Source organism: Stenella coeruleoalba, assembly GCF_951394435.1.
Source record: "Stenella coeruleoalba genome assembly, chromosome: 17".
Lineage (NCBI taxonomy): Eukaryota > Metazoa > Chordata > Mammalia > Artiodactyla > Delphinidae > Stenella > Stenella coeruleoalba.
This window is the reverse complement of record NC_137163.1, coordinates 68,203,053-68,227,648: the sequence shown is the minus strand read 5'-3', so window position 1 is coordinate 68,227,648 and position 24,596 is coordinate 68,203,053. Positions and strand designations below refer to the sequence as shown.

Genomic DNA, 24,596 nt, shown 5'->3' with positions numbered 1-24,596 from the left:
TTTCAAGATTTGAATTTATTAGCAAAGTCTTTATTCTTTAACCTTTATGTTTTCTAAGCACTGGCTAATGGTATGTTTTTGCAAAATTTCCCTTTCAAGGTCATATGCAAACACAGAGCTCTCCTTTTGCTCGGGGAAATATTTTTGGTGAGCCTCCAACTGAACTTCAGATTAAACAGCAGGAATTATACAAGAATTTTCTTCGTTTTCAGGTGAAATGCTTACTTGATTACAGTTTCAAAGTTTCATAAGAGTTTTTTTAAAAAAATTAATTATTTTTGGCTGTGTTGGGTCTTTGTTGCGGTGCGCGGGCTTCTCATTGCGGTGGTTTCTCTTGTTGCGGAGCACGGGCTCTAGGCACGCGGGCTTCAGTAGTTGTGGCATGCAGGCTCAGTAATTGTGGCTCGCAGGCTCTAGAGCACAGGCTCAGTAGTTGTGGCACAAGGGCTTAGTTGCTCCGTGGCATGTGGGATCTTCCTGGACCAGGGCTTGAACCCTTGTCCCCTGCATTGGCAGGTGGATTCTTAACCACTCTGCCACCAGGGAAGTCCCCATAAGAGTTTTAATAAACTAAACTTGCAAAGATTTAATCCACAAGATAAAGAATAAATTCTAAAATGCCACACAGTTACTAAAATATCTAATTTATATAAGATATAAATTACATTATATTATATTATTATACTGTTCTACTTATGTCTGAAAAAGGAATAGGGAGACATGTTAGGTATACCAGTTGACTTAAATTTTATTAAATCATTAAGTGTTAAAGAATGCTGAAATTTCTAAAACTGAAACACTTAAAATGTTCACCTATTAGGCATAGAATGAATCTTTCTAGATGCTCACATGTGTTAGTAGAAAATAATTAGTTTTTTGCAAATGATTTGATATTCTTGACTCAGTTGTATAGTTTGTAAATAAATAAATATTAAATGTAATCACATTTTGCAATTATTTGCCTCATTTATGTATATAAGCAAGTAGGATTTAAAGTACTAGAAATTGCCCAAAGGAAGATACTTGAGCATCAGGTGTTTATTAAGCAAACAGATTTATTGAACTCTCATACTGAGGCCACCCTTGGGATGGAGCCTGAGGTGAATGAGAGGCCTGCTCATAGCGGGCTCACAATATTTTCTCTCCTTACCTCCCTCTCCTCCATACCCACACTTACATCCCAGTGTCAGATTAATCCTGTGGCCAGGTTAATCTTCCTTTGATATGACTTCTCATGTTTTTATTCTTTATTCAAAACCTGGCAGTAGCGTTTCTTTTCTACAGAAAATGTCCATATTCTTTATTCTGACACTTCTGGGGCCTCCAGTCTAATCCCAACCTCTTAAACAGATTCTTCTTACAGAGATTCTATTCAAACATGCCATCTTTCTGATCCTAATTATTGTGGACTTTTAAGGCAGTGACATAATGGATGTAGTCTTAAGGATAATTGATCAGACATTACTGTTGATGATGTATTTTTGGAGGATTTAAAAGACTGGAAGCAGGGGTGTTTTACTAGAGTGGTGACAGTGGAAATGGATGGAAAGACCTTTCAAAGGATCGACAGAATGAATAGAGATATTGACTGTAAGAGAGTAGCATCAGAGATCCCAAGGATACTGGCCACTTGAGTCAGGTAGCAGCAGATTGAGGGTCAAAGAATCACGTTTTGAACTTGAAGGACCCTCTGGTATATTGCCCATAATGATAGCAAGTCAAAATTATGTAGTTCCTATTATACTTACTGAGTGTTAGCCTGCTCTAGGGTAAATTCAGGGAAAAATAAGTCTTGCCACTTTGTAGCCTATTATTATTTATAGGATAGTTTTACATATAGTATCTTATTAAACCTCAGTACTCTCTGAGGAAGTTATTACTCTTTTTATTTTATGACCAACTAAAATACAGGATGAGGCTCACCTTTGGTGGCAGAGCTTGCAAGTTGTGAGGCGGTGCTTGAACCCAAGTCTCCTGACTTTAAGTATCATATCTAGAGGTACTACAGTTATGTTTCTAGCTCTAGGAAGTCTTTCCTCTGGGAAAAAACTACTAGTAGTGGGGGAAACTTTGACTGTATAAGTTTCAGAATAAGTTCAACCTTCACTTCTCCCACTGTATAAAATGGTGGTTTATGTATTTTTCTTTTAGCAGCCTCTTAAAAATTCCCTTTTTGCCCCCAAACAAAATCTAATCCAGAACTCTATGAAAATGTAAAATAGCTAAATGGTATTTATTTTTAATATCAACAATATAGTGTCAGACAAAAAGAATCTCCAAACTTAAGTGTTAAATGTTATAAAATGTTTAAATCTGTGCACAAAGATGGCAAAGGAAGCCTCAGCTCCATGTCTGCATAAATAAGTTATACCGTTAGTTTAAGTTAGTGCAGCAGAAGTCTTCATGTGGTTAAAATTTGGTAAATAACACATGTGAGTGTTTAGATGTCATTTTTAATTGCAGCTTTAAAAATAATTAACAAGTTTAATAAAATATTTGCAGGACCCTTGAAGCACTTTTGTGTTATATGGTTTGAAAACCACTGACCTGGATGATAGCTTTTCTCTTTCCATTGAACTTCTGTGTGGCATTTTTGTTGGAATGATATTTCTGTGGATTCATTAGGTGTGAGATCCATTTATGATTGTGACCCATTAATGGAGAAGTGACTTTGTCATTGTGATTTTTTTTTCATGGAGGAGGAAAAAGGGGGAACTGAGTATTAAATGTGAGGTTTTGTTGTATGGATCATAAATGATGTTTTCTCTAGGGCTATTGTAATTGAAGAAGTGATTACATACACACCACTTAGTATTAAATATTAGGATTGTACATATTTAATAGTGTTGTGAGAAAGAAATGTTGGAAAAAGCCCTAGCATGTAAAATCATGGCACATATAAGAAGACTACAGTTCTTATAGCTCAAAAGTTTGTCAGCACTAAATATAGCAACCTTGAAGCTAGAGGAAACGCAGACAAGAACTATAAAAATAATACGAATAGTCATAATCAATCCATACTTAAGAGGGATGAAAATCTATTGATATCCTTAAACCAGCATCATGAATACCCAGTACCTGTGCTGTCATTCTTCTCTATCTCATTCATGGAGGATGTAGACTATCTGTTAAGGTCCTCTTCCTTTCAGATCTTAGACTCTGTCTTAGAATGTTCCCCCAGAATACTCAGCACTGCAGGCCCCAGGTGGCATTCAAACAAAACTTAGTTATGAATTCTTGTGGCTAAAATCCTCATTTACCTTGCCAGTAGATAGGAAAGGAGAAAGGCCATTCTAGGGAAGGGATTCCTACTTAATGAGTGATTGCTAAAATATTTCACTGTTGTTTTAGGATACTAATCACGCCAAGGAACTTTGAGACGTAATAGTAGCAGTCATTATAGAATAATATAATCATGAATTATTTACTAAGTACTTCTACATAGGAGGAACTTTTATGTTTTTTTACATACATTATTTCATTTCAATTCTTTGAGTACTGCCTTGAGGTATAGACATTAATAACTCTTTTTGCCAGATGACAAAACTGAACAAGAAAGTTTCTTAAGGTCACACAGTCCGATGGAGCTGGAATTTTACTCAGAGCTCTTAACATTACATCATGTGGCCTCCCTAATAAAACATAGGAAACTGAAAAATTTAGGAACTTATTTTTACTTACAAAAAGAGGGCAAAATGTTGATAATAGGGTAAATTAAGTGGTATTCTAACTTTTCAGTAGTTTCACAAAGTAATAACTAGGTTTAATTCTTTAGATTGAGGAAAAGAAACAAAGAGAAGAAGCAGAGCGAGAGAGATTGAGAATTGCCGAAGAAAAAGAAGAAAAACGGCTTGCAGAACAGAGAGCACGAATTCAGCAAGAGTATGAAGAGGAACAGGAAAAGAAAAGGGAGAAAGAGGAAGAGGTGCATTCTTACCTACTGTATTTTTCTACTTAGTCTGAAAGTGAACTCCTTATTTTGACTTGAAAAGATATTTATTACTTACAAAGGAGAACGGATCCATATCCATTTGTTAGATGCTATTTTTATAAAAATGAAAGACTAAATTAAGAGATAAATGATGACTTTTTTTACAGACGAAAACAGCTTAGGCCGACTAGGATGTTATAATAGATGCCTAATATTTTATTGTTAAGCAGACAGCTTTTTTATTTAAAGAACACTATATCATCTATACCTTCAATTTTCTCTCTTTATTTCAAACAAATATGAATGAACTATAGAACGTGTGTATGGAGTGTATATTTTTCTCTTTATTTTAAAGCAAAGGCTGAAAAATGAAGAGCTTATTCGGTTAGCTGAAGAAAGACGAAAAGAAGCAGAAAGAAAGAAGAAAGAAGAAGAAGAAAAACATAACCTACAACTTCAGCACTACTATGAAAGAGAAAATATAATTGGTGAAGAAACAAAGGTAAGTTCCAGACAAAAATGTCTATGGAACCCGTAGTGCAACCCACTTTCACTCTGAGAGTGGTAGAGTAGTTAGCAAAAGGAAGAGAGCAGAGAAGGTGCTTTTGTCTCTCCTTTCGTCATAGTACTTTTTCTGGGGGCAGTGCACTGAACTTCTTGTACTAAATGATGTCACTGTGCTGCGTTGTGTTTTCCCTCCTATGAACAGAATAGGCTTACTTTCTGTCGCCATTCTTAGTCTTGTTCCCATAGTCCGTAGACTAGCACCCTCCACACTGTTCATGACAAGACTGAAGGTGTTTGGAAACTTTTGTAGCAATTTGTCAATGTAATTTTATGTCTGTTGAATCTATAAAATAGCTGGCCTTGAATTGTGTAACATCTTTTAAAAGTTTTTATTTATCTAGTACAGTTGACCTTTGAACAATGCAGGGATTAATCTGTGTGTGTGTAATTTATAGTTGGCTCTCCATACCTGCGGTTCCTACACATCTGCACATTCAACCAGTCACTGACTACAGTACTGTAGTGTTTGATGAAGAAAAATATTCCTGTATAAGTGGACCTGTGCAGTTCAAACCCATGTTGTTCAAGGGTCAACTGTAATTCAGTCTTACTCTGTTTTACACATCTGTCCACAATGGATTGGAAATTAAAAAAGAAACTTGTAGCTCACCACAGACTGGTTTGAAGTCCATGTCTCTGAGATGGGGGTTGATGTTCACACTTAGGCACATGAGTCAAAGTTATTAGACAGGAGTTTTCTCTCTAGAAAGCCAGTAGGCCCTTATGAAAATCCAGTTCACATCCTTGCTCATATTTCAAAGCTATATTTAAAATTTTGTTTGTATAGTATCACTAGGGACTTATTAAAAATGTGTCTTCCTGGTCTCATCTACAACGTATCTAATTTACTAAGTGTGATTTAGTAACCCTTAGGGGTTTGGATGCAGTTGGCCTGTGAACCACACCTTGAAAAACCCTATGTCTTGTACGTTTAGCCCAATTTTAATTTTTAAAAAATTGTTTTCAGAAATTCAGATTTATACAGACATGATTTCTTGTAAGTAGAATTGACAAAAAGATTACTTTTAACCAGTGTGCTCCTTGGGTGTATTTATGATGTGATTTGCTAGATTGTTCAATGTGTAACCTACTATAGGTAACGTGAGCCATTTCTGGTGCAAATACATTCTTTGGATTTCTCATCCCAGGGTTTTATGATGATAGAAATAAGTATTCACAATTTGAATTTGCTGAAATGTTGTTTAAAAGGGAATTTATAGGGGCTTCCCTCGTGGCGCAGTGGTTAAGAATCTGCCTGCCAATGCAGGGGACATGGGTTTAATCCCTGGTCCAGGAAAATCCCACATGCCACGGAGCAACTAAGCCCGTGTGCCACAACTACTGAGCCTGTGCTCTAGAGCCTGTGAGCCACAACTACTGAGCCCACGTGCCACAGCTACTGAAGCCTGTGCACCTAGAGCCCGTGCTCCGCAGCAAGAGAAGCCACCGCAATGAGAAGGCTGTGCACCGCAGCTAAGAGTAGCCCCCGCTCGCAGCAACTAGAGAAGGCACACGCGCAGCAACGAAGACCCAACACAGCCATAAATAAATAAATAAAAAGGGAATTTATGAGTCAGATCTATATTTTTTGTTTTATTTTCAGTGTTGCAGGAACATTAGGCAGTATCCTTCATTTTTAGAATATATATAGTTGCTCATCCTTTTAAAGTATCATTGAAATGTCATATTATTCATATTTCTAATTGATAAAGTTTGTTTTTTAGAGCATTGTTGGGTTTATAGCAAAATTGAGCAGAAAGCAGAGAATATTTTATTGTAAAATTGATTATTTGAGAATGAAGGTTGTTAGTTTCTCACAGTTGTGTTTCTGCCATTTTCTTATTATGTCTAAGAAAAAAGCTATTTCTTAGGAATATGTAATTTTATGACTGTCATAGTTTAATTGTGAAGTAACATAAAGTTTTAGACCAACTTTGTTCCATTTAATGCATTCTGCCCTCAATTCTGAAATTATCATTGCTAGCTGTCATTTTTTAATTTATGTAGGCCTGATATATATTTTTGTCTACTCTTAGTTTTTACTTTTGTGTCTGCATTTTAAATTTTTTAGTCTGTATATTTATTTAGTTTGTTAAAATTTGTTTTTTTAATCCTAATCTGAGAGTTATACTATCATAATCAATATATTTGATCATATTAATTGAATTTCTGACTTTTTTGTTTTTGCTTCCTTGACAGTTACTTTTTTTTTTTAAATTATGTGGACTATGCTTTCTTTGCTTCATTCTCTGTAGTCCTTTAGAAGGTTTAACTTGTCTTTATAATTCTGCCTGTGGTCACCTAGAGTTTTTATTTTTAAACTTTGTCATATATTTCTAATTTTATCGAAGTCACTAGTGAAAGTAATATTTGATTTTGTACTGTGCAAAATGAACAATTTAACATACACATTTATAAACATACATTTATATTTTTATCCAGATAATTCTTATTGTATTTTGTTGGGAGTTTTTATGTTTTCAGCATTTTGATTTTAATACGAAGTTGGGAACTATTAGCTTTATTACACTGTAACCTGAAACCCTGTTTTATTTCCTTACGGAGACATAGAAACTCTATCACAATCCGTGATGCTCTTGGTGACAAGGGATCTAGATTTTAGAGATGTGTGTATGTATATATACACACACATACATGTTGGGATGTGTGTATATATACACACACACATAGACATACGTTGGGGTGTGTGTGTGTGTGTGTATGTATGTATATATATACTTTTTTTCTCCCCCTCAGCACTTGAGACAGCCCTCTCCTGTAGTTCCTGCTCTTCAGAACAAGATTGCAAGCAAACTCCAAAGACCTCCTTCAGTTGACAGCATTATAACTTCCTTTATTCAGGTATATACTCTTTTCTTTTGATTTATTCATCTTTGCTAAGTTACTTTGGATTGCGGGTATTGAATGAGATTTTCTTATTCATCTTACTTAGCTAGATTACATTTTTCACATCTGAAATATAGATGATGTTTACATTGATTTGTCTGTTGCTTCAGTTATAAATGATAATACTTGGTGCCCCAAAGTTTAAATTCTTTTGACAGATCATAATTTAGCAAGTGGTACTTGTCCAGGCCCCTCAGGAAGGCCTTTTCTCTGGTAATATGTCTTCTAGCTAGCTGTAGCTATGCTAATAAAGTCCCTTATACTGTAGACTGAGCTACAATCAGAAAAGCGCCAGGAAAATGTTCCAGAAGGGTTGATCCTTGAGTTGACTCTTGAGGAATGAGTAGGAATTTGCTATAAAGACGAGGAGGGAGAGGGACTTGCAGCATATGCAGAATCATGGAGGGCACTGTAAGCCAAGTGGCATGCGTGGAGAATACATGGTTTGTTCTGGCCTGCTGACACCTCACCAAATGGCAGAGGAGGTGAAGGCTAGAATGTATGCAGGGTGTTGTAGGGAGTGCTAAGGGGTTTGACTTTATTCCATAGGCCAGTGGATATTAAACAGGCTTTTTACCAGAATAGACAAACATATTAGAATGTTTTCCTCAAGCCCACCCTCTGAGATCTGATTCAGTAGGTCTGTGGTAATGTATGGGAATTCATGGTAATATTTTAAATAGGAGAATGACATGGCCTTGTTTGCCTTGCGTAATGTTCTCTCAGGCAGTGGTGGCGTGGAGATATAGTATGGAGGCTGGGCAAGACTGTAAACATGGAGAAAAGTTAAGATGCTTTTGCAGAAGTCCAGATGTGACTTTGAGGACCTAAACGAAGGCAGTGACATTAAGAACTAAGAAGAGGTGACAACTTCAAGATATATTTATGAGATACAGATAGTGCTGTTTATTGACTGTGTGTGACGGGTAGGAGTCAGTGACAACTGTCAGGTTTCTGGTGAGGGTTCTATAGAGTAGGCAGCTGAAAATACAGGTTGTGGCCAAGGAAGGCGCTCTGCACTGGATTTATAGTTTTGGAAACTACTAACATTATTGCTTGTCTAATTAGTATGATTGTCTAGGATGTGTTCAGGGGAAGTAAAGAGGGCTGAGGATGGAACAGTAGGGAATTACCAACATATAAGAAGCAGAGCAAGGAAATTGGGAGAGTGGCAATGATATCAGTTGCTACTGGCCAAGTAAAATAAGGGCTTAAAATGCCCATCAAATGCATCACTGAGGGATCACTTGGTAGGAGACGCAAAGGCTGTATAGTGAGGAGTGAATGGGAATAAGGAAGCAAACACCGTATGCACTGTACATACTGTTTTTTAAAGAACGGCTATGAAGGAAGAGAATGGACAATAGATAGTGATGAAGGGTGAGGTAAGTTTTTTAAAAAATGGAGAGATTTTTAAGCACAGGCTGTTAGGAAGGTGGTTGGAGAGAGGAAGAGGGTGGACAAAAAACAGTAATTGATGGAGGAGCTGAGAGTGACTTATCAGATACAGAGTACAGGTGAAGGGATTATCTTTGGATGGGGCAAGGCCTCTCCCATTGCAGTGGGAAGAAAAAATAAATGTAAGTAAGCTTATAGATAGAGTGGTGGGGAGTTTGGTTTCCCTTACATATAGTTACTTCAAAATAATTCCTCTTTTAAAGCTTCTGAGTAGGGAAGACATACTGAGTGTATCTTTGTTGTGATTGTTAAACAGGAAAGTTCCATGTCCAGGGCACAGTCTCCTCCGGTACCTGCCAGGAAAAATCAGCTTCGTGCAGAAGGTAGAGTGGACTATTAAACCTGTAATCTAGACTATTTCTGTTTTTAACTTTTTGTTTTGAAAAACAGACTCACAAAATATGAAACAGTATAGAGAGGTGCTGTGCACCCTCCCCCCAGCTTCCCTCAGTCGTGCAATATCACAACCAGGAAATTGGCATTGGCATACTCCACAGACCTTCATCAGGTTTCACAGTTTTCACATGCACTAATTTACATGTGTTTGTGTGTGTGTGTGTAGTTCTATGCATTTTTATCATGTATAAGTTGTGTAGCCACCACACAATCACGATACAGAACTGTCCATCACCACGTAGGAACTCCATTGTGCTGCCCCTTTATAGTTACACTCCCCTGTCCCCCCTGCCAAGAATGTTTCTTACCATTTGAAATTCCTGTATTATCAGAAATGTGTTTGTGGGTCTTAATGATGTTCATAAATATGATCTATATATATAAAGCGTTAAAAATAACTTTCATAAAAATGTCACTCTGAGCATTTTAGCTTTATGATAAGTCAGGTTATGTTTAATATTTAACCTTTTATTCGTATACATGTCTTATTTTTCACTTATCAATGTGAATTTGCAGAGGAGAAAAAAAATGTAATTATGGAATTATCAGAAATGAGAAAGCAGCTTCGTAGTGAAGAGCGGCGTCTGCAAGGGCGGTTGCTGCACATGGACAGTGAAGATGAAGTTCATATAAGGCAAGTTTAGAATTGCATTTTTTTTTTTTGTGGTTAGTGGGCCTCTCGCTGTCATGGCCTCTCCCGCTGCGGAGCACAGGCTCTGGACGCGCAGGGTCAGTGGCCATAGCTCTCGGGCCCAGCCGCTCTGCGGCATGTGGGATCTACCCGGACTGGGGCACGAACCCATTTCCCCTGCATCGGCAGGCGGACTCTCAGCCACTGCGCCATCAGGGAAGCCCTAGAATTCCATTTTTTGTTTGTTCTTGTGTTCTTTTCTGTCAGGATAAGGAATCAGAACATATCCAGTAATTCTACAGTTTTGGAACAGGATTAATTATCTTTATCATAAAGCCACATCTGTTAGAATTTTGCATGCTTGAAAAAAGTTTTTTTTTTTTTTTTTTTTTTTTTTTGCGGTACTCGGGCCTCTCACTGTCGTGGCCTCTCCCGTTGTGGAGCACAGGCTCCGGACGCGCAGGCTCAGCGGCCATGGCTCACGGGCCCAGCCGCTCTGCAGCATGTGGGATCTTCCCGGACCGGGGCACGAACCCGTGTCCCCTGCATCGGCAGGCGGACTCCCAACCACTGCGCCACCAGGGAAGTCCTTGAAAAAAGTTTTTAATGGATTATTGGTGAAATTGTAATGACTGAAATAGCCTTTCCCTCCCCCCAAAAGAAATCTAGCTAAATAATTACATTCTAGTGGAGGGACTCAGTATAACTAATTCAAAATAGTGTATGATTTTTTTAGTGTGTTTGCAGTATGTGGTAGGTTTTCTTTCTTTTCTTTTTTGGCAGAACGGCTCTTTCTTTAATTAGCTAATGTGCTATTTAATTCACATTCTTCAATTTTATGTAGATAACATTGCCTTCATAAAACATTTCTTCGCAATTGTAAAATCTATTCACTGTGAAAATATGGGATATTTAATGAATATTGATTTAACCTAATATAAAATATTTAAGCAGAGAATTTTAATTGTCCTTCCGTACTGCCAGTAGTATATTTATGGCAATGGTGATGACAGTGGTGGTGTTGATAGGAGGAAGAAAGAAAAAAAAGAAGAAAGAAGTAGCACTTTCTTGAAGACAAACCAAAAGTGTTATCCCTAACCATGGCATCTTTAATAGGATTAGTGAAAAATCAGTATTGGGAACAGGCCATTCTTCAAGCTCTATCTTTGAGATAGTTTGCCTCACTACAGAGAAATCACTGAGTGAAAGATAATTGACTAAATTGGGACTCATGTACAGAAGGCAGACGGATGCAGAAGTTCCTTTGTAAGCTAATCTAAGTGATAAGGAAGCCCAAGATAGGAAAGAGATGGTTGAAACAAGACTAGAAGACATAGACTAGACAATTATAAAAACAATCTCCTTACTGTCCCTTTCTCAGTCTTCGAAAAAGTCAGGCATAGAAACTTGGTCCTTGAGAGGAAAATGATAATAGGAATGGAAAACTTCAGAGGTGGAATAACCATTCCATCAGCAGTGTATTGTTTTCTGAAATACTTATTTTCCAGCAAAATAACTTAATAGACTCCCAAACATTTCTGATCATTTTTGCCAAAAGGACTCCTAAATTTTCTAAAGCAATATTCTTCAAACTGCAGGTTGCAGTCTTTTAGTAGGTTGTAAAATCAATGCAGTGGGTAACTACCACATTTTCCTTAAAGAGTGTTTATCTAAAAAAAATCATTTATTTTGGCATAATTTTAGTTTATAGAAAAGTTGCAGACATAGTATAGAGAGTTTCCATATACCCCTCACCTAGTGCTCGCTGTTGTTAACATCTTACATTCCCAGAATATGTTTGTCACAACTAAGAAGCTGACATTGGAACATTACTACAAACTAAATTCCAGACTTTATGGATTTCTCCAGTTTTTCCATCAGTGTCCTTTTTCTGTTCCAGGATTTAGTCAGTACAGGGTACCACATTGCATTTAGTTGTCGCATCTCCTAGTCTCCTCTATTCCGGGACAGTTTTTCAGTCTTTCTTGTTTATCATGATTGTGACAGTCTAGAGGGGTATTGGCCAACTATCCTATAGAATGTCCCCCAGTCTACATTTGTCTGATGTTTTCTCATGATGAGGCTGGGGTTAAGGGGTTTTGGAAAGAATAGCACAGGGTAGCCTTCTCATCACATCGTATCGGCAGGTATGTGACATCCATATGATAGTGCTGGAATCACTAAGTTTACCACACTGGCAAGAATTGAGAGGTAGTGGGAATAAGCTCCATCTTCTGGAGAGGGGTTATCTACATATATTATTTAGAATTCTTCTGTAAGAAAGATTTGTCCCTTCTCCTCTCTTTATTTATTCAGCCATTTATTTATATCACTGTTGTTTCATGTATATTTATTTTGTACTTTGGGTTATAATGTTATTTATAACATTATAGTATTATGTTATTTATGTTGTTGCTCAAGTTGTTGCAACTTAGGCCATTGGGAGCTCTTTCATGTTGGCTCCTGTATCTCTTTGATATGTCCCATCCTTTTGTTTCTTGAGCACTTTTTTACTTTCTGTTACTGCAAGATGCTCCAGGCTCATCTTGTATATTCCCTGTCCCCTGCCCTGGAATCAGCCATTTCTCCAAGGAGACCTGGTTCCTCTTGGAGAATGGTATTTAGAAACCAAGCTCTCGGTGGGCAGAGCTAGATAGTATATGTATATATACTAAGTCATAAACATTATCTGTAATTGTTCCTGTGTCTATCAATTTGTGTACACGTTAAATTCACACTGATATTTCTGACTGTAATCCAGGATGTGGTAGGATTTTAATGTAGCATGTTAACCTGCCTAATTATGCTTTGCTTAGATTTTTGTTGGCATTCTCTAGGCATGTTCTGGCTAAGTAAACAAGGTGAGGAAATTTCAAGATACAGACTGGCTAGGTAATGGAATGTTAACCCAAGGTGGTAATTTTCAACAAAGAATTCTTCCATAGTAGGTCAACTACTTCTTAGTAATGGAGAGGTCAGTATAGTTTTTCTGTATTTACTTTCAAGATGTTATAAATGCCTTAACTTTTGCAGCTTTCCATATTCCAGACATGCATATTCCATTAAATCTAATGGATCGCTGACTTTTTATTTTCTTTATTTTCATTCATAAACTGAAGACTGTGCTCTCTTTTGGCAAACCAGTGTAAGAAAGAGAAGCCGGGCAGCTTTTCAGTTTTCTCACTTGCAAATCTTACACAATAATTTCCACCCCATGAGATTCTAGTGAAGAATAAATAAATGTATGTATTTGAAAGCACTTTGTAAATTCTGTGTGCTAACTTAAGTTAGATAATATATGTTAGAATTACCATCATTTAGCAAGAATTGGTTAAATACATTTAACTTCGGGGTAGTGTTCGATATGTATTGTGATCAGCGACATCTCAGTGTTGGCTCTTTATTCCAGTTTTACAAATAGTTTCACAAAAAGAATCTCTTATTCATTAATTAATTCACCATATTATTGAATTCCTAATAGTGCTAGGCACCCCCAGCTCACATGCAAAGAAGAGCTAATAACCTAATTCCTAACCGAACAGCCTACTTAACTATTAGCATTAATGGTATACAGGAGTCCAATTTAATGGCCTCCAAAAGCCTTTTTAGTATTTGTTTTGCATTTTAATGAATCTCTGTTGCAGTTCCTATCCCCCTAGGTGGTTCACTATTAGAGGCCTATGTCAGCCTTGACAAGGTGATTTTGTGGCTTTGGTGAAACCTTCCCCATAAAAGGAAACCCCAGGAGAGCAGGGGGCATTGCCTGTGGGGATCCCAGCTCCTCCCATCTAGGTGCTTAGGGAAGATTTAGTGAATAAAGACATGAAGGCAGGAGTCTGGCAAACTTCTAGCTTAGAGCTACATTTTAAAAACTAGAGGGGACCCACCTAGGGCTGAGGGAAACAGCAGCAAATACTTTATTTTCAGGGCTGGAGATACCATCCCCCATCCCTGTTTTCTATTATCATCACTCCCCCAAAGTCCTAGCAGAAAAATCCCTTACTAAGCTACCTGCCTATTTTGCTAACTTCCTAGGTTAACAAAGGAAGAAATAGAGTAGTAATTAACTAATTAGGTATCAAGTTCCCAGAAAGCCCACTGTAAAATTAGTTGGGGGACTGTGGATAATACCTCTTATTTTGGGCAGCATATTTATGCTGTATTTCTCTGTATAATTTCTGTTTTAGGCTGAGGGGAAGGTAACATTTATTGAGACCTAGTACATGTCAAGTACTATGCAGGGTACTTTACAATATATAATTTCATTTAATCTCATGCTCACAACAAGACTAAAAGGGTAGACATTATCTGCATCTTACAGATGGTGCAGTCAAACTTCTAGTAAGTTGCAAAGCTGGTCTTTGAATCTTGGTTTCTTTGACCAAAGACTAATCTTTCTACTACACAAACATTTTAAGGTAAAGCTAACTCATTCTGTTCTTCCAATAAGATACTTTGCTTCTGAGCATTTTGAAAGATTATAATGACCTTATAAATACCCTGGTTTTTTTTTAAGTTAATTAATTATTAATTTATTTTTGGCTTGTTGGGTCTTCGTTTCTGTGCGAGGGCTTTCTCTAGTTGTGGCAAGCGGGGGCCACTCTTCATCGCAGTGCGCGGGCCTCTCACTGTCGTGGCCTCTCTTGTTGCGGAGCACAGGCTCCAGACGCGTAGGCTCAGTAGTTGTGGCTCACGGGCTTAGTTGCTCTGCAGCATGTGGGATCCTCCCAGACCGGGGCCCGAACCCGTGTTCCCTGCGTTGGCAGGCAGATTCTCAACCACTGCGCCACCAGGGAAGCCCCCCTGTTTTTTTAATACGAGGAATTGAAATAACAGCTACTAGAATAAATTTTTATAATATATTGTGGTGAAAGATGCCAAATTTCTTGTACAGGGAGTTAAATGTCAACTCAGATTTTTTTCCTAGAAGACACTTTTATCATAATTTGTCATTTTCTACAGGAAAAGAGAAAGGAATCCCATGGATGTATTTGACATGGCCAGACATCGGTTACAGGCTCCAGTCAGAAGACAGTCACCTAAGGGCCTAGACACTACTACTTTTCAGAATATTCATGACTTTAATGAGCTGAAAGATAGAGGTGAGTAGAATGCTGCTATTGTAATGATACAGCAAGAGTGTCCTACCCATATTTAAGTATCTTTAAAGACGTTTGTATCCTTTTTCTAAAGTAAAGTTTCATTTATGGTATATATTTTAAGTGATGCTGAATGAAACTTCTGTATACTCTAGTTCTTCAATTTGCCAATCTGGTGGATGGACCTTTAGTTTGGCTATTTTCCTTTGGAGGGCATACAGCTCTTAAAGCCTCAGGAGTGGATTAGATCAGTAAAATAGTGTGAAGAGTGGCACCTGACATTGAGTGGAGGATGGACAGCCAGATGAGCTTAGTAAAGAGGTGGAGAAGGCAGAGTCAGTGACTGGAGGTTAAGCAGGAGAATGTGGTGTCCTGAAAGCTGAGGGAAGAGAGTGTATCGGGGAGGAGGGACTATGTAGAATGAATATTGGAAGGTGTCAGTTGGATCAGAGGTCATTGGTGACCTCAACTAGATCTTTTTTGGTGGAATTATGGGATCAGAAGCCGATCAGAAGCCAGTTAGCTTTGGAAATGAGGACTGAATAAATAGGAAGCAAAGTGTTGAGGCAATGAGCAGAAGAACCCTTGGAAGAAGGGTGGCTGGGAAGGGGAGGAACACAGGGTCTGGAGCTGGAGGAGCTTGTTAGGAAGCTGATGTGAAAGCTGTTACAGGAGGCAGAGGCTTACAACATAGGGGAGGGAGGGAACGTCTTTGAAGAGAGCAGGGTCCCTGAGTAGAAAGGAGGAAATGCAGGACTTTTGAAGGAAGGGAGTAGAGAAATTTGATGCGGCCACTTAGGAGGAGGAGAGAAAGCTTATTAGGGAAGTAGGATTGCCAAGGTAACAGAGGCTTGGGAGACTGAGAGGAACCAAAATGTGTGTTACCTGTGATTTTTCTTCAGGTGCACTCACAGAGCGGCCGTTGGGATAGAGGAGGCGAGTTGTTGGATGGTGGTTTTATGACCTATACCACATGAATCGGAGTTTACACTTTTCTTCTGCTTCTTATTTTTAAAAGTAATATCTATTTTAGAAAGTTTTGAAAATTTAGGATAGAGGGAAAAATCACTTTACGCAAATCACCTAAATATAAACACAATTAATATTTTGTATATTTACTAGTCTTTGAGCTTAATTAAAACAAAAAAAGTAAAATAAAAACTAGATGTAATTATTTAATTTTCTTTGTTTTTTTTCACTTAGATATACGTGTGTCATCAATTACATATACCATAGTTATGTTTTTATTCTGTCATTTATTGATTACTTATTATATGCCAGGTATTATATTAAGCCAGTAGGTCTCAGGGGCCTTCTTGAGGTCGAAACTATTTTTTTTTAAACATCTCTACTGGAGTATAATTGCTTTACAAAACTATTTTTATTATAAACTAAGACATTATTTGTCCTTTTCATTTTTATTCTCTCCTGTGTGTACAGGTTTTCCAGAGCATATATGGCACATGATGACTTCATTGCTCTGAAGCTAATAGAATATGTTTTTGTATTAATGTTTTAAAAATTTCTTAGGTTTAATTTCTAATATGATGGGGGGCAGTAAATAAAAGCTCTTTGGGGTCCTTAACTTTTAAGAGGGTAAAGAGGTCTTGAGAACAAAAAGGTTTAAACTGTAAAATTGAGCCATTCATTTCCCTGTTACCACATCTAGTCCTCATTGATCATATGACTTAGTTGTTGATGTCTCTTGTTTTTATAGAGAGGAAAATGAGTCTGGAAGTGGGGAAATCAGGCTCCAATCCAAGTTTATGTGTCCAGAGTCTCTTCTGTTAACCTTGCTCTTAATCATTTTCTAATTCTTAGATATTCAGCATGCTTCTCATTTCCCACTATTGTTACCAAATCAGGTCCGGCTGCTTGTCGCTTAAAAAAATCAGTACTCGCAAAAGTTGGTGGAAAGGAAAATTGTTTTTAATCAGAATGCTGACAATCTGGCGAGATGCTGGACTCAATGTCCCCCAAAAACCATCCTGAAGATTCTGCTGGGCCATGAAAGTTTTTAAAGGGAAAGAGGGAAGTCATCTCAGTTACTCATTGGGATGGGGGTCAGAGTCATCGCCCCCCGCACTGTGTGCAGGCCTGTTGACTACTCATGATCATTCTTTAGTTGCTATTCACACAGTTTGTGAGATTACTGAAGGGGAAGCTAGGGAAGAGATCTGGTCATCTGTTAATTACTTATTCTTCATTTCTACTTCTTTGATCTACAGAAAGAACCAACACATTAGGCAAGGTATTGTGTGATCAAAAGATTTGAAAGGTGTGCTAGGGCTGGAGATGAGGAGAGCATGGGGGTGCCTGGTTTAAGGTTAATGACAGACAAAGGGGCCTCCTGCAGAGAGCTCTTTCCTGCCGAAAGCTGCTTACAAATCCCCACTTGGCAGAACATCATTCCGTTTCTGTGGGATCATGCATGAAGGTCTTTGTAACTTCTTCATGCTGACATACGGTGCTGTATTCTTAGGGTGGAAGTTGTCGGCATGGGTCTGTAGCATCTCTTTGCTGGCAGTTGTAGTTGCCCATTTACATATGTGGGCAGAACAAGCGACTGCTCAAGGTGGAGCAGTTTATGTCACGGCTGCAGTCTGATCATCATGCAGTCCGCTTTTTCCTTCTGGTGGCAGGTACAGTATCTGTAAAACAACTCAGGAGTGTGCATCAGACACTGTGAGTCTGTGACTCTGTTGTCCTGATCATTAGCCGCTTGAGCCTGCTCCTTTGTGACTCAGGGAGGCCTGGGAGACTTCAGCTTCTCTATAAACAAGAGGCAGGAGACAAGGAGGGGCCTTTGTACTTGGGTTGGGGGCGGGGCATAGGGTTCTGATTAGTTCCACTGTGGATCAAAAGGAATATTGTCAAGACTTTTTAAATGTGTGAACTATATTTTTATTCTCAAGATTTAAAAATTAAGGTTTAACATTTTAATTCTGATCAGTTGATAATTCTTGAACTTGTGGCATAGGTGAATTCTTAGACTGTCATTTCCTGCAGAAATGACATCCCTCCTAAAGCTCCAGGCAGCCTGCATTTATCTTTTCATTTTTTTTGGCATGATATTTACAAATATTAATTGGCCAATAACATTATGGTTTCATTTTTCCAGTGTATTTTAGGGATCGGCTGTGATTCAGTGTCTGGTGGCTGCCTGAGTTACAGCCATCTGAATAATTGCTTGGATGTACCTGCACATAGTGGCAGGCTCTGGGTGGCATCTTGGGGGAGTGGGAAGGTCAGGATGGAGAATGTGGCAGTCAGCTGCTGCTTGCTCTGGGGGCTCCCTTATAATGGTGATAAGTTTGTGAAAAGGCATTTATTTAAAGAATGTTAATTTTGTGTTCATTAGTTTTATGATGATGTCCTTTGACTTTGCTGATTGATGTCTCGTTATTTATACTGTTCCTATTTATAGTGAAGTTTTATAAAATCTCATTTGGAAACAAGATTTAACTTGGTTATATAACTTATTTTTGTACCAGATTCAGAAACACGAGTTGATTTGAAATTTATGTACCCGGATCCTCCAAGAGATTATCATACCTTAGAGATTCAGCAGCAAGCCTTGCTAAGAGAGCAGCAGAAGAGACTGAATAGAATGAAAATGCAGGAAGCTGCTGAAGGTAAGAAATAATCATTGCTGTTTCACAGTTTCAATGGGTTGTTTTTTTGTTGGCTTTCTCAGTCTCTGGTATTGATTTCAATCCGAGGCAGGCTCCCTCCACTGGCAGCTCCATACTCACATGCCCCTTTTGGCCTATAGTCCCTGAGAAGAGTAAGTCCCAGAGAGGGCTGTGATTGGCTTGACTGGGGTATGTTATTTGTGCACGGGAGGGGTCCAGCCACTCATGATAGCCAGGAGGATTGAGTACCTTGACTAGGCCAGGTGGTATCTGCACCAGGGTAAGGAATGCTGGGCAGACACATTGGTGTCCTATGGGACATTTCTCTACTGTGTGTGTCTGAGTTTTGATATAGCATAAAATCTGTAAAGCTTCAGACTGGGCTATGAGTATATTTCTTTGTAATTAGCCAATCAACAGATACTTACTGAGTGCCTACTATGAGCCTGGGTAGTGACCTATATCCAGGGTATATGGTGATGAATGAAATATGCCACTGCTCTCAAGGGGCTTATACTCTGTTGGAGAATTTAGATGCTTAAAAAGTGTGAGTGTGATGAATGTTGCAAAGGAGATAGCTAGGGTCCCTTGGGAGTGTGTAACTAGGGGTGGGGTGGGCAGGCACCTAGAGGTGGAGTGGAGCTAGTGGCCGCAGAGAATATCAGTGGGCCCTATTGACCCGGGTGTCCTGCATGACCTTCACACATATCTCACCAGCTTTGCCTGCCTTCAGGCCATTGAGTGCAGCCATGGAAAATGAGTCATAAAAATGCAGCAGTTAGGTAACAAGAATAGAAGGAGATAGGAGATGGTCCTAGCAGTTATTTTCAGGAAAATTCAAAACCCTACCTTATTAGCAGGCTTGTCTGACCTACAGAATCTGAAGAACCTATTTTTGACTACATGAGAGTATCACAGGAGTAAGTGATGTACCACTTTAGGCCCTGATCACAGGTCAAGGCTTCAGTAAAGACTGACAGGGAAAGTCTTCCCTCCATCTTGCATAGAATTTTTAACAGTGGTCTCACTGATCACCCTCTGACAGCAGAGTAACCCAAAGTCTGTGATAAATAGTAGGCATATCATCAGGAGAGAAGAGAGAAGCAGGTACAGTCTTCAACCTTTACACCCATTTTGGTGGCATTTTTCCTTAGGAGACCCAACTGATGATCTGATCTGGTGTGATCTTGGCAACTTGCTCTGATTAGCCCAAAAGTAGTCCTCATGTGGAAATAGGTCCATTTTGGGACTGAGGGTATCCATCCCCTACAGCAACTACCCCACAACTTCTACCAAACACTGTGATGACTTAATTCATAAGAATATGGTTTAACTATAAAACAATCAAAAATGTGGGTATAAAATATTTTAACAAGGAATACAGGCTATCATTGGCAGCCTATTTATTCCCACAGGCAGTAGCTAAAAGGATAAAGTGCACTATTGAGAGGAACACATAGGAACCCTGGTCATATCAAGGGGCCTTTGGGTTACCTGATCCAAAATCTTTGCCCCGGAACCAGGTGCCTGGAGTTGAATTCAATTTCCTTCAATTCCACGTGAGGGAGTTGTTTAACTCTTCTCAACAATTTTCTACACAGATTGTAGAAATATGAGGGGAGATGGTTATTTTTCTATAGGCATCAGTTTTAAATTCACAATGATTTTACTTTTTATATTTATTACATGTGAATGGGAGAATTTTATCCAACTAGAATGGATTGGACGCTGGGTTATATTTATTAATAAACAAGTAGTATCTTAAAAAATTCTGAAATGTGATCATTGAAAAGTAATCTCTAGTAAAGAGTTAATTACAAAAGCTATTCTATTTTTTTTTTTTTGTGGTACGCGGGCCTCTCACTGTTGTGGCCTCTCCCGTTGCGGAGCACAGGCTGCGGACACGCAGGCTCAGCGGCCATGGCTCACGGGCCCAGCCGCTCCACAGCATGTGGGATCCTCCCGGACCAGGGCACGAACCTGTGTGCCCTGCATTGGCAGGCGGACTCTCAACCACTGTGCCACCAGGGAAGCCCTACAAGAGCTATTCTAAAATTTATTTTTGTTTTTAAAGTATTTTCTAACCTTTTAATTTGTTTTTGCTCTCCATTGGCTACAGTTGACTTGGATGCTGTCCCAAGCACTAAAGTACAAGACCACAGAATGGTAAGAAAAGTTATAATTTTTCAAGCTAGTTTTTGGGTGATAGAAATTTTTAGGAGTATGGTAAGTGAGTATTCCAATTTTGAATTCTTCAGGAATATTGAGTTAAGAAAGAATTTAAAACTTGTCCCATCAGTGTAGTGGGTAGCTAAAGAGATATTAGTGTAATATGTAGAGGAAGCATATTGTAATGAGTAAGAACAAGACTCTAGGGCTAGGCTGTTCAAGTTAGTCTGTTTTTAGCTGTGTGACTTCAGGCAAGGTATTTAATCTTTCTTTGCCTCAGTTTCCTAATATGTAAAGTGGGATGATAGTGTTTATCTCTGAGGGTGGCTGTAAGATTAAAATCAATTAATATCTGCAGGCACTTAGGGACAGGCCTAGCATGTAGTAATTTCTATATAAATGTTTATTAACTAAATAAAAAATAGCTCAAAGGCTGTTGTGAGGATTAAATGAGATAATATATTAAAAGCCCTTATAGGGCCTGTCCCATAATGAGTGAGGTCAGTTAGCAGCAGTAGTGGAAGTAAGAGTCTAATCCATGTAGTGGTGAGACCTGTCAAGAAGCTAAGTAAGGTAAGGGCACAACTCTTATCCTGAGGAAGGGACTCTCAAGCATAGACTGAACAAAAGGAAGGGGATGAGCCAGTTTTCAGTCAACAAATATTTGTTAAATACTTACTGTGGACCAGCTAATATTCTAGGTGTTTGTGGGCACAGGAGTGAACAAAAGGAACAAAAATCTTTGTCCTCTGAGGGCTTACTTTCTAGAAAGAAGGAGAGACAATAGACAAATAAAATACTTAGTATGTTGAATCGTGGGGCTCTGGAGAAAATGATAGCTGGGAAGGGGGCACTGGGAGGACTAGAAGGAAGGGTTTACAGTCTGAAGGACAGTGAGCAGGGAAGGCCTCACTGTGAGTGGGTAACATTTGAGAAAGGACGTCAGGGAGGTGTCGTGTGAAATATCGGGGGACACATCTGGAGGAAGAACCTCGCAGGTAGAGGCCCCGGGCAGGAGTGAGCCTCATGTGTACCAGGAGAGCGTGAGTCCCGGGGAGCCTGGACCTCCAGGAGCAGGGGTGGGTGGGAGCAAATGAGGCAGAGAGCGGGTGATGAGCAGCAGAGCCTCAGGGGGCCTTAGGGTGTTGCCTTTTATGCTGTGAATGTGATGAGAGGCTCCCAAAGTTTTGAGCAGAGGAGTGACATGATTGGTTTCATGTTTTAACAACTGACTGCCATTCACTGAGAATAGACTGAGGGGGACAGGAGGCTACTGCTATAATCTAATTAAGAGATAAGGTGCTTTGGCCTGGAGTGGGAGCAGTGGAAGTCATAAGTGGTTGGATTTACTTTGAAAGGAGATAGGATTTTTGACATATTGGATGTGGGGCATGAGAGGAGTCAAAGGTGGACTTCAAGGTTTTTGGTTGGAGTTGCTATTTACAGAGATGAAGAAGCAGGAAAAACGGGTTTCAGGGTGAGGGAGAAGGTCAGGAACTTAGTTATAGTCATGGTAAGTTTGAGATGCCTGCTAGACAAATAGTTGGAGCTGGTGAGTAGATGGGTAAGAGAGAGAGTTTGAGGAAAGACTGAGGTTGAAAATAAATTTAATCTTCCCCCCCACTAATGATACAGGTAGTATTATCCCCATTTTCAGATTATAAAAGTAAGACTCAGCTAGGCTGTTAGTTGCCCAGCGTTACCAGTTGGTAGCTGTTGGTGCTTGGTTTTGAAGTGATAATGGTGATAACAACGTTGCAGTAGCAACACTCTGTACGTGCACGAGGTACCTGACATTTATTTGCTCTGAAGTTCACAAGGTATGCTTATCCCCATTTTACATAAGAGGAAACTGCTAGCCATGGCCACACAGCCAGTGAGCAGAAAAGCCCATGTCTGAATGCAGGCTGGACTCCGGAGCCCCTCCCTGTCCCTGTACCACATTGCTTGAGATGTATGGACACCTTTTCTGAATACCCTGTAGGTTTCTTTGTATGTGGCAGCCATATTTCTCAGTGAAAAATACTGAAATTTAACTTCTGGGATTTTGATCAAAATCCTGGATTAATAACACCATATTTTGCTGAGTAGAAACTGAGCATAAGCCAACAGTGTAACATGGCTGTTACAAAAAAAGCTAAAAAGTTGTGGGTTCACCTTCCTAGGAACTGGATCATATGGAAAACTCAAGGTGAAACTGGGGAAGAGTGTCAGGGAGAAGATAGGGCTGAGGTGGGCCTTGATCACGCTCTCCTGTGTGTGAAGAACTGTGATGCAGAAGAGAAGCTGGGCAGTGTGTATGCAGTGCTAAGAACAGCTGGTGAATATTAGATGCTATTATTACCATTACTGTCATGCTAGAAAGCAGACGTAGAATCAGTGGGCGTTAAATGTAAAAGAATTTAGTACATGGAAGAACTCAGTGAAAGAGAAGAACTTGCCGATAACCAATGCTATGTCTCAGTGGAGTGCATTTCCTTAGAAATTAATGGACAGCTCTTCACTGGAGTATTCTAGCACATCCTAGAAATCTGGAAGGGAAGTGCAGAGAGGTGGTGTTGGGTGACTTTAGGTTCCTTCCAGTATGTAAGGTGACATTATTGTAAAACTCTCTGTATGTAAATTTCTTACCTCTAATTTGAGAGCTCCTTACAAGCCCAACCCTAGCATTATTTTTTCGCTACTCCTATGTCCCTCACTATCTGTGCTATGCCTTTGTGACAGCTGCTGTCACAAGGGGCTCTCATTATCTGAGGGTATGCCTCTCCCCCATGGGACTGTGATCCACTCCAGAACAGAAACTCTTACTCATCTTTGTATCTCCAGTTCCTAACACAGAGGAAAATAGTAAGTGCACTAAACAGATTTATTGAGAGAATGAATAAATCTCGACAGTGGTTTAAAGACTTTTAAAGTGGGTTCACTGCTTCGTACTCTATTATATTTTTAACAGCAATAATGTAACTCTTAATAAAAGGTCTTTCCTGTATTTTCTGGGCGTGGTGGAGGAGGGAAGCAGCCAGTTCTACTTCACCCTGTCCTCTTTTTGGAGGGAGAGAGTGTGGAGACTTGTGCCTTAGTACAAATTTGCTGCTTTTCCACACAGGACTAATAAAAATAGTCATTAATATATGATGTTTCTTTTAGCCCAGAGATGACACTAATGATTTCTTGAAAAATTCATTACTGGAATCTGATAGTGCTTTTATTGGTGAGTATATTTATTTTACCAACCTATTTCTTTAAATATTAAGCATTATTTATACTTAAGTGTTTTTCTCCATACTTAAAAAATCAGTACTTTACTCTTTGTTGTGCAAGATGGTAAAAAAAAAAAAGGAATATTTTGTTTTACTAATAATCATCAAATATAACTTAACAAAATTTTCAAAATCAGATACTTAATACAAACACACAAATGAGAACAAGTAAAACTGCTAATAATCATCAAATATAACTTAACAAAATTTTCAAAATCAGATACTTAATACAAACACACAAATGAGTACAAGTAAAACTGGGGAAATCTGAATAAGATTGGAGGATTTTATCAGTATCAGTGTCTTGGGTGTGAGGCTGTTGCTCCTGCTGTACAGAATGCTACCGTTGTGGGGAACGAGGCAAACTGTACAAGGGGTCTCCCTTACTGCTTACAAGTGCATGTGACTTCACAGTTATCTTAATAAATATTTTAATTTTAACAAGCCATAAGAATATAACTTAGTCTTGAGAAGATATGTGAAGGTACATGTACTGTAATAGACACTTATAGTTGTGTACTCTGAACATAAGCATTTCTGCTA

The 24,596-nt window shown here is 38.8% G+C and overlaps 1 protein-coding gene across 4 annotated transcripts in view; it reads left to right on the top strand.

Annotated features, from left to right (window-relative positions):
* Positions 1-24,596, top strand: part of CSPP1 (centrosome and spindle pole associated protein 1) — a 107,586-nt gene that overhangs the window by 71,412 nt on the left and 11,578 nt on the right. For all 4 annotated transcript variants that reach the window (XM_079902345.1, XM_079902344.1, XM_079902342.1 and 1 more), the window contains 10 exons: positions 100-212; positions 3,776-3,925; positions 4,287-4,433; positions 7,256-7,360; positions 9,120-9,186; positions 9,776-9,893; positions 14,853-14,992; positions 18,484-18,624; positions 20,744-20,790; positions 23,941-24,004. In XM_079902345.1, coding sequence (XP_079758471.1) covers positions 100-212; positions 3,776-3,925; positions 4,287-4,433; positions 7,256-7,360; positions 9,120-9,186; positions 9,776-9,893; positions 14,853-14,992; positions 18,484-18,624; positions 20,744-20,790; positions 23,941-24,004 — 1,092 coding nt within the window. The remainder of the gene's footprint in view (positions 1-99; positions 213-3,775; positions 3,926-4,286; positions 4,434-7,255; positions 7,361-9,119; positions 9,187-9,775; positions 9,894-14,852; positions 14,993-18,483; positions 18,625-20,743; positions 20,791-23,940; positions 24,005-24,596) is intronic.